The sequence below is a fragment of the Vitis vinifera genome, chromosome 9, assembly GCF_030704535.1.
Source record: "Vitis vinifera cultivar Pinot Noir 40024 chromosome 9, ASM3070453v1".
In the NCBI taxonomy this organism is placed as follows: Eukaryota; Viridiplantae; Streptophyta; class Magnoliopsida; order Vitales; family Vitaceae; genus Vitis; species Vitis vinifera.
The window spans coordinates 13,611,135-13,622,184 of NC_081813.1; the positions used below are offsets into that span (position 1 = coordinate 13,611,135).

Genomic DNA, 11,050 nt, shown 5'->3' on the forward strand with positions numbered 1-11,050 from the left:
ATTACAAATTTAACCCCCTACTTTTTTTTTACCCAAAAAATACCCATTTTGGACAAGAGAATACCCTCACTTTTTTCTTGAAAAAATATTATTTTCTTTTAAAACATATGTAAATAATGAAAATGTTGAAGGGTATTTATGCAAAAAATAATAACTATTTTAAGTTCAAAAATGGGAGAAACTAATTTTACAAATTTAAGCATTTTTTTCTCCCTTTTAATCAATTAATCCCTCAAAAACTAATCACTTAATATTTATCAAATTTGTGAAACCTTAAACCTACTTAAACACCTCCAAACTTATCATGGATTGAAAATTAGATTATTTATAAAATTTGTGATACCCAAAACCGACTTAAACCTAATTGAAATGATTATGGATTGAAAATCTTTAAAGGGTAGGGTCGGGTTGAATTTGAATGACAATATTTGATCCAGAGGCTTTGGACCTGTTAGAAATTAGCCCACTTACAGTCCAATACTTCAAAATTTGGGTGGGCCTAGGCTGAGCCCATTATCATTCCACTGGCGCTAAACTTAACGTGTCCGCCCTTTTAGGGTTTGCTCCATGTTCACAAAGAGCATTCAATCATTTTTCTCCAAACGCCGCGTTTCGATCGATCTCTGAGTTAAGGTACTGATCCAATCTCTATTCCCAGTTAATCAATCTACAATCGTTTGGATGCTGAGAAAATTCTTCTAGGTTAGATGTAATCCGTTGGATACTGAGAAGATAATGAGACAAATGAAAAAAAAAAAAATGAAATGTAAATTTATATATTTTTTTAAAATTTTTTTTCTTTTAGGTTTTTGGCAGCAAAGAAAGTGAGGGAGATAGCATAGGAATCAAAACTTGTTTTTCTTCATTTTCTTGGTAACCAAGCAGCGTGTTGAATTTCACTCTGAACGCTTTATAACTTGGAAAAGCTATTGCTGGGAGTTCTGAAATTTAGGGTTTCTCTTTTTACAGACGTGGAACTATTGCAATTTCGGATTACAGCTAATACCGATTTTTTTTTTTTTTTTGTTAGATTTACGGTCTTTGCTGTTTGGGAATGTTCAGAGAAAATATGATAAAAGCAATTAAAATTTTGAGTAGTAAAGTTTTCCCCACCTAGGATTCGGGAATACAGAAAAATGTCATTTTTCTTAAAAAAATGCACACTGAATGTTTGCTTAGTTGACCTGGGTTTATTTATTTTAATTATTATTATGTATAACATTTTCTAGGAAGCAAAAGATAAGAGATAACATAAAAAAGAAAATATTGTTTTTTCTTTGTTGCCCTATTTTCTTGGAACCAAACATGGAGCTAGGGTTTCTCTTTGAATGCTTTTAAGTTGTACAATGCTATTGTTGGAAGTTTTGAATTCTAGGTTTCATTTTGGACAACAACTCAAGCTAGCATTTTGGAAACACTATCTTGTGCGCTTGTACATACAAAAAAATTTGGGTTAAATTAACACTAATTTTACCATGGAAACATAAATGTTACCGAATCTAAGATTCTAAATGGAAGCCTCTAAAAAAAGGAAGAGCAACATAGAAAGGAAAAACTCTTGTCTTAAAAAAAGAAAATGCAAAGTAGGTATAAAAGGGAAATAAGTAACATAAAATATCTTTTTGTACCATTATGCATGGTATAGAAAGATAGAAGTATTGATATAGATAAAGATTTTTGTATTGGAAGAACAATAATGTGGAATTGGAATTCCCTGCTGTGGGATGGAGCTGTATGCAAAATATGAAAATTGGACTTCTTTGTAACCTAAACCTAGATAGTCTTTATGGCCTGGTGAAACTTAAAACATGAAAGAAACTACATTATCTTCTGCTGGTTTATGTTGCTCGATTATGCGTTTTCATAACATGTTATGAGACTGTGGTTATTAGAATTGTCCACCAACTGGTATTTTTGAGAGTTTGCTTGCTTGTGTTGATTCATCATATACTGTAGGAAACTACATAGTTCAAAATTTAATCTCTGTTTTTTTCTTTTGAACAGGGAAGTGTTAATTTGGTGTCTTCTCCTTATTAAAGGAGTTTAGAAATCATGGCAGATGAGGAGCCAAAACCCCTCACATACATACCTGAGGTGATTTTGAAGAAAAGAAAGAGCAATGAAGAGTGGGCGATCAAGAGGAGACAACAATTGGAGGAGAGGAATTTGAGAAGCAAACAAAATAAGGCTTTCAATTTGAAAACGGCTGAGCAATACATCCAAGAGTACCGAAATAGGGTAACTATATTTACATAAATACAATGAAGTTAGTGCTATTGGTCCTGTACATTCTTCTAGAAATCAAAACAGTATCTTGGTGCTTCAAATATGAACCACAAGGCAGAATTATTTCTAGGTCCATTTTATCAGTAGCTTGAAACTATCTTAATTTACCCTGTTGGTCAGGGCGAACGCTGGGGACTTTGGTCTCGGTAAGAGGCACATGGTCCTGGGTTTGAATCCTGCCATTGATGATACGTTGAATTACCCGGTGCTGATTGTGGAGGGCATGGTTAGCACCCTAAGGTTTGGGTCCCCATGGAGAGTCCTAAGGGCTTGACCATGGAAGGTTCCTCTGTTATTAAAAAAAAAAAAAAAAAAAATAGGAACTATCTTATGAATTTGCCATCCAAAATTTTATTGTATTTGGAAATCAGCAAGGCTCAGTTGCAAACAGGGATAGGCACATATCATGAAAATCAGCAACTGTCTCTCATTTATTTTGCTACTTAAATATTATGATACATTTTAATCTCTTAAATCATATACCCTAAGTTAGGTGTTATCATGGTGGCCATATTTTTATGTCCAGTAGTTTCATTAAGAAGTCAAATGGACTAATATGGCCGTCAACTTGTAAAATGTGTTGTGTATTCTTTCATCTTTTTCTGTATTTGGTATCATATATATATATATATATATATATATATATATATATATATGTATGCATTAACACAGATAGGGAAATACACTTTCAATATATTATCATTTGCTTGTCTATAAAAGATGGTCCCTCGACCATAGTTGATTTTGTTGGTTGGGTGGCAACCCGTTAAGGGTGTGGGTAGGGCTGCTCCTCTGCCCTTGGCGTTTTGCTAGGGTGTGAGGGGTGTTTTCTTCCTTGTAACTTAAGCCACTACTTTGGTGGTTTTTTTAATACAATCTCTTTACTTGTCAAAAAAATATATTATCATTTGGTTGTCCAAAAAATGCAACATCATGCTTGTGTTAACATAAAAAATATAAAATTTCAATGTTTAGATCATTCATAAAAGGCATAATATATATATACTATTATTATGCCAAAATTTCTAAGGAGGAGGTTTCACCACAATATGAAAGCTAATAAAAGTCACTTTCAATGGCCAAACTATCATTATTCAAATCCCTTTAAACTTGTATCTAATAGGCTCTCTTTCACTTGTAGAGACATGAAACAAAATGCAATCAAATTCTGAGCTTTGTAAAGTGGTAGAAATTTCAGTTCTTATGAGGGAAAATGGACCTAGAAATCTCAATCTCAAGAAAGAAAGTGTAAACAAATGTTAGAAGGTGTTCTTTTTGCCCTATGAGATGTTTAGAAAAGTTGAATGAAACATATTTTGTTTCTTGATCAAACAATACAACTAAAAAAGCAACTGTTATTAGTGTGATTATTATTATTTTTTTTTTTAAGTTTTAGGTCATCTGTTCAGTTGATCCAAAATTGTTTATCATATCTGTATTGTCCAATAAAGTTAATTGCTGCATGTATTACATGGTACATGTACAAATAGTATTATTTTGATAACTGCAATAAAAATGTGAACAAAAAGGTTGAATTTTCTTCTAATAATTTCCCTATATATGTGGAGGATGAGGATGGAGACCTAGATAACGCTTCAGAACTTATTATGAGATGGTCCAACCTCAGGCCTTCATGATCAGATGCCTTGCTCTGATCAAAAAAAAAAAAAATGATCAGATGCCTTGCACGGTGGATTATCACAATATATGATAGAGCTTCTATTCCTGTCTAGGTTTTATGTCACTCTGCTGAGTTCAATGTGTTCCATTAAATCATATGATATATCATATTTTGTATACTCTGTGTGTACTCTATTGTGCCATTTTCCAACTGCTTTTAATATATCCTCCTAATTTACCTATCAAAAAAATATATATCTTATTTGTTGTTTTGCATCCAGGAATTAGACCTGATCCAAATGAAGCATAGGGGAAAAAAGCGAAAACTATCATTGGAAACATTAGACTCCAAACTGCTTTTTGTCATTCGCATACAGGGGTTGGTTACTAATATTGTGATTTTGAGGGTTTCCTCTATATTTTTTGTTATTGCCTCTTCAGATTTTGATCTTCCCAAATTATTTTCAGCAAAAATGATATGCATCCAAAGACTAGGAAGATCTTATACTTTTTGAGATTGAGGAAAATCTTTGATGGTGTTTTGGTGAAGGCCAATGAAGGAATTCTGGAAATGCTGCAAAAGGTGGAGCCATACGTTGCATATGGGTAGGAGAAACAAGTCCTTATTGTTACTGTTGTTATTATCATATGTTTCATATGTGCTGTGTCATTAGTTTCCTGTGACTTTTGTTTGCATTCCTTCTCATTTACGATAGTAGCAGCTACACAGATACACTAGATGCTAGCAAGATTTGCATGTCCTGGGGGCACTCTCACCATTTGTTCATGGTCTACAGTCTGAAGTTTTTCTAGGAAAGCCTGCTAACTAACTGTGTCTGAATATCTTTGATGGAATGGATTCATTTGTGTAAGTTCTGCAGCTTGATTTGTTTCCTAGTATATGGGTTAAAGTGTTTGTTCTCGTTCCATCTTTGCTGATGGAGCATGTAACAACCCTGGGCAATCATCAGGGACAACCAACCAACACAACTTGATTGAGAGCAACCTTCTACTGACAAACTATACCAAATTGGTGGAAACAAGATAAATATCCCTTGGTAAGGTATTACTGAAAGCCGATTCTCCCCTTTACATCATCATTAACTCCTTTTTATAGGCCTTAAAATACCAAACCAAATAAGCCTGAACCTACTCCTAGTACAGCCTACAAAAATTCTTATAATGGTAATGCCCTACAGTTCTGCTTCTGCTAAATGGTCCAAAACAAAACAAACAAGTGGGTCCATCCTCCACCCTTTTCTTCCTTCTTCCCTGTGGAACTCCTGTGACGCTAATATAGTCTCCATTTATGATGTTGGCAACACGGGAGACACCAAAAATAAGCTTCCCTCAAGGCCACAATGAAGAAAGGTATATGGTGTAAAAAAATGATCTCCTGTATTTCTCAATTCATTCTGATTTATAATATATAAATAAAAGAAGAGTTGACAAGATTCCTTGAATTAATGGGGTGGGCTGGTTTTGTTCTCTATTTTTTTTGGGTAACCTTGGATTATTGGGTTGGTGGCTGGTGGTCGCTGTATACTTTTTGTATGCCTTGGGCTGCTATTTTGACAACCCTTTTTAAGCTACCTATCACAAAAGGATCCCTTAAATTAAGCAATCTGATTGCTAGGGTCTTATATGGAATTTATCCAGATTCTAGGTACAGAAATCATTTTTACTAAAAAAGGGAATATATATATGAGAGGAAAAATAATTGCTGATTTCTTAGGCTAATCTTCTAACAGTATAGTTGACTAATTTCTTATTGCTCTTACTCAGAACAACACCAGGTAGCTAGAGGTCATCCTCTTATCTTTTATTGAGCCATCATAAAATTTTTTATCTTTGACTCCTGCCCAAGCAAAAAATTCACTTTTGGGGGAGACCTCAAGCTCTATACTTCTTTGACTAGGAAAGGAACCCCTGTAAAACCTTTTCCAAAGAGCTAAAGAAAGATTTTACAGAGAACTTCCCATCCTTAGGGCCCCCTTAGCATCAACCAATCCTGACATCTCATAGTCACTTCCATCACTTGAATTTGTTGAAGAAACGGTTGCACACACTCGACCTTGTAATCATAACAAATTTCTTAAGAAACAAGGGTGGTTCTAGTATCTAACTCCATTCACCTCCTCAGAGACATTGGGAAATCAGATATTATTAGACTTTGGAATGGAGAATAAAAATGGAAAAGAGTCCCTTCATTCTTCTACCAATAACCCCCACAATGTTGGTCCTAGCTTGAAATTCTATCCATCTATTTTTTATTGCTTTCCATGAAGAACCTACACCATATCCTTCCCTCTTTTTCACAAGAACACCTCCTTTCTGCGTCCTCACCAAATTTACCTAGAATAATCCATCTTCAAAACCTATTGTATCTATTAATCCAACTCCATTACCTAGAAGGGTCTTCTAGAGCAAAGAAAGATCTTTATTGCCCAAACTACCCTTCTATTGTCCAACCATACGGTCAATCAATTAAGTGATGTTTCTTCTCTAAAGAACCACCTCCCACGTGAGGTACTTTGAATCTTCTTGAATCTTAGTTGTGTCAACCTTGGTGCGTCCCTTTTAGGCGCTGTTAATATATATTCTTATTTGCCTACAAAAAAAACCCTTGGAATGACAAATGGAAACATGTAGATAGGCAAGCTAGACAATGAGCTCTACAAAAGGGTTATTTTGCCATCTTTACAAAAGCTAATGTCTCCAAGAAACTGACCTTTTAAGGAACCTCTCCTCCACAACATCCTGCATGCAGAAGATTTGAAAGGAGCATTCGATTAGGACCTAGATAGGTGGAAGGCAACTTTCTTAACCTACAACCTAACAAAAATGCTTGCTCCTTAACACTGGGAACCTCACTAACAAGGATTGTTTCATTTTTCTCTAAGTTATTGCTTAAGCCTGAGATTGCTTCAACCAAAAAACACTTCACATCAAATACATCTGCTTACAAAATGGGAGGGTATCATCAACAAAGAGTAAATGGGAAATCTCCAACCCCTCTTACTCATCCCACACCTTAAACTTCATGAAGCCTCCTTCCCCTGCCCTAGCAACAAAGCAGTGATGAACCTCTATGACCAGAACAAATAGATATGTAGAAAGGCAATGCCTCTGTGTCTAGCATCTTGAGCTCTGGAAAATCAAAAGGAGACACGTTCACCTTGATGGAGAACCTCATAGTGAGATCCCTATGATATGCAGACTCTTTGCGTTCACCCAACATTCATGTGGAGACATGATACTATATTGGTACTGCTGTATTGAGTATGGTGGTGGGATGCTAGTCAGAAATGCTTATTTAACATGGGATTGCTCTTCAATTGCTCTCTCTTTATGTATATGAATTCTGATCTTTGTGTGTGTGTTATGTATGTGCTGATTTTTGTGAAATTATATACATGTAAGAGATGAGAAAAATGGAATTTTGCATATCAGTTTCTAGTTATTTCTTTTAGGATAAAAGGAGATCTAGTTTATTGGAAGTTAGTTTTTATGACCATATTTAGGGATTTGAGGGGCAAATTTGAGTTTACATATGGTCAAATTAATTTCATATAACCTTTACCAATTTAAAATTTTCAAAAAAGTAATTATGCTAGAAGGCTAGTCAAATTGATGATAAAATTATAAAATTTAACTCCTTAAGTTGTATTAGATGATGTAAAATTTAAAAATAAATTATTTTAAATTTAAACAAGAAAATAAAATAAATCAAAATCATTTGTTATTTGTGATGTTACTTGTGCACAAACATACCACAACCTCTAACAAGTAGAAATGCAATTACAAATCTGCTTTAATTAGCACTAGCACATTAATTGTATTTGAAGTTATGCAAGTATGATTTGAAATTTAAATATAGCAATACATAACTTCAACTACCACTAGAAATAATTGATATTTAGTGTATCTAAGTGCCCGTGTGTCATTGAGATCATTTTTAGCCAAGTCTCTCTATCTTAAAATTTTGAAACGGTGAGGATTTCCTATCCATACGTGACATTTGCACCTAAATTCCTGCAACATAGATTGAGATATGCAACCATATCCACCAAACCCGCTTTTGACCAAACACCTATACAATACTTGGGAAAAAAAAGGAAATTTCAATTTACATGATTATAAGCTTTTTCAATGTCCAATGGCCAACGTCCAACTTACTGGATTAACTGTGAAAATGTGGTACTTCACTGTTCAAGTGGGTTTTTGATGGGTTTAATGCTCATGGGGTTTGATGGGTTTTTGCTCATTTTCTGAAGATATCCTAATTTCAAGAATGTGAGATCAAGTATTTTGTCTAGTCATGACAACAACAACAATAATAAGAACAACTACTAGTGCTACATTGATTGATGAATAATAGTAATTATAACTGCAAGGACTACTATTAATTGATGGTTCTCATTGAAATTTTGTTCATTCTGTGAAGATATCCTAATCTCAAGAATGTGAGGGAGCTGATTTACAAGAAGGGTTTTGCAAAGATAGAAGGGCAGAAAGTTCCTCTGACAGACAATAACATTATTGAACAGGTATGAGATATTTTGCTGAATTCTTTGACCTTGTTGGGCGGGGTTCTTGAGTCCTCAGCTTTATTCTTTCTTGTTTGGCAGGCGCTGGGGAAGCATGGCATTATGTGCATAGAAGATATTGTACACGAAATTGCCAATGTTGGTCCACATTTTAAGGAGGTTAATAGTTTCTTGTGGCCCTTTACACTTAACAAGCCGGAAGGTGGTTTTCAGGGGAAGAAAAAGCTATTCAAGGAAGGAGGAGACGCGGGTAATCGTGGGGATAAAATCAATGAACTAATCGGTAAAATGAATTAGAATTAAGAGGAAGGTCTAGATATAAGAAATTTTTTTTCTGAATGTGGGTTATTTATAGAACATTGACACCTCAAATAACCTGCATTGGCGTGTAACTTAGTTTGACAATATCATTTAAGGTTTGTTTTCTAAATTTGGCTTTTGTGGTTCTTAGAGTGATGATGTAGCTGTAAATCTCCCAAGTGAATTGCTGCTTGGAGAATTATAATCGGGTCAATTTTCATGTTTTCTGGCCTGAAAATTTCCGGCTTTTGCAGCACTGGGCTTTCATTATTTGTTGTTTGAATTTGGTTCTCACATGACTAAAGATCTTAAAGAGGCAATGGAGATGGTTCCTTCCAATGACTTACATTGAGAGTTTGTGGTAGGCTGGTCGGTTTGATCATTGCTGGGCTTTGCGCCTCGTTCTAAATAAGACAGACATAGGGGTGGTCATGATTGTTCTTTTAGAGGGGCAAACACAATCTTAAATCTTAAATGACTAAGGCAAAAATTTTATCACCTATTTTACAATATTTTCAAAAATAAAATTTAATTGATTTTGGGAATAAAATTTTGTTTAAAAATTCAAATATAAAAATAGTTTTATTGGGCCCAAAACATTATGTGATGGTACACATTTATTGTTGGAGTCGATTGTCATTGTGCATATCCAAGTAAGAAAATGTATGAAACCTACAAAAATAAAGAAGATCAACATTAAACTGTCATATCTTCAACTATATATTACTTTTATCAATATTTTCCTGCAGTAATGCTTTCAGATACATATTTTTCAAGCATATTTCTCCTGCTATGGTCCCCTCTAGCATTTTCAAATTATAGGCTTTTGTTTATTTGTTCTAGTTCTCATTCAACTCTTTATTTATTTAATTTATTTAATAATTTTTGAGAAGTTTTAAGGTTTTCAATGATCTCTTTTAACTCTTAAACTCTTACTTTGAGGGAAGGGAAATTCTCTATTTTAATTAATATTATTTATAATTTTTTAAAACTATTTTAAACTTCTTGGGATTTATATGTATACTTTATGATATCATTTTTAGTGGAATAGGAAGATGTTATATTCAATCAAAAAGATATCTTAGGACATTATATTTAATGAGATATGTTATATCATATTTATATTTGATTTATAAAAAAATAAAATATGGGACGAAAAATATATTATATTTCAATGTTTAATATTTGTTTATAAAAATTATATTATGATATTTATATATCTATTTATTATTAAAAAGTATGAAAACTTTCTCATATTTAGTTTTATTTAAAAATCCTATATAATTTATAATTAGTAAGTAATTTTTTTATTTATTTGTTAATAGTATGCATGATTAAAATATTTAAAATTTACAAATAAAAAATTATTTTATGTTATTACACATAAAAATAATTTGTTTATATTAAATATTTTATAAACATGTTTTCTTAGTTCTTTTTAGTTACAAAATCTTTTTTTTTTTTTAAATAATTTTTATTGTTTTACAATATAAGTTGAAAAAAATTGAAACAAATCGATAGAAGTAAATTTACTATGAGATACGTGTATCCCATATCTCAACTTGAGATTATCATTTCTCATGTATAAAAGATGTAAAATAAGTGGAATAATATATCCTATTATTAATGGGATAAAATAAGTTATGAAATAACTTATCATTTCTTGTTGTTAACTAAATATAGAATAGATTGAGTAGATGCATTTAACGATCATCTATTAATTTTGACTTTGATGTGATTATGTGAACAATATTAGTAATATTAAATTAAAAAAAAGGTTTTTTTGTTGACTCTCAATATATACAAACCCCATGTCTATAACTTTTGTAAAATCTAATAAGCTTTTCTTTTAAAGAATTTAAAGAAAAATTATGAAAATTTTCCTACTTCATTTATTTTTAAGAATATTGAAGTCATTTTTTTTTTCAAATTAGAGAATATTTTTTAGAGTAAACGTTATTCATTGATTTGGTAATTTTTTTCCCAAGGTTGAAACTAGAGTTCACAATTGCACCTAATTCAACATAAAAAAAATAAAAAATAAATAAAAGGACTCATTTATGCGCATCCTCGTGCTTTTAACTTTGGTAGTGAGCATTTATAATTTAAATAATTTTATAACTAAAGTGGCCTCATGAGTAACTGACCAAATATCCTAAACCTTTTCGGCATATTTATATATAGCTATCTTACAAAATTTATCTAGGTATGACCAATTAAAGATACTATAGAGCTTAAGCATTAGCTTCATTACCTTCATTACCAACTTTATTTCATTCTTATTTAGGCTTCAA

The 11,050-nt window shown here is 32.5% G+C and overlaps 1 protein-coding gene across 1 annotated transcript; it reads left to right on the top strand.

The window, feature by feature from the left end:
• The first annotated feature begins 498 nt into the window (after positions 1 to 498).
• LOC100267028 (large ribosomal subunit protein uL30y) lies at positions 499 to 9,009 on the top strand. The gene is made up of 6 exons (XM_002272880.5): positions 499 to 633; positions 2,005 to 2,238; positions 4,188 to 4,285; positions 4,375 to 4,512; positions 8,354 to 8,456; positions 8,538 to 9,009. The coding sequence occupies exons 2-6, from the start codon at positions 2,053 to 2,055 to the stop codon at positions 8,751 to 8,753; spliced, it is 741 nt and encodes a 246-aa protein (XP_002272916.1). The 5' UTR covers positions 499 to 633; positions 2,005 to 2,052; the 3' UTR covers positions 8,754 to 9,009.
• The last annotated feature ends 2,041 nt before the right edge of the window (positions 9,010 to 11,050 follow it).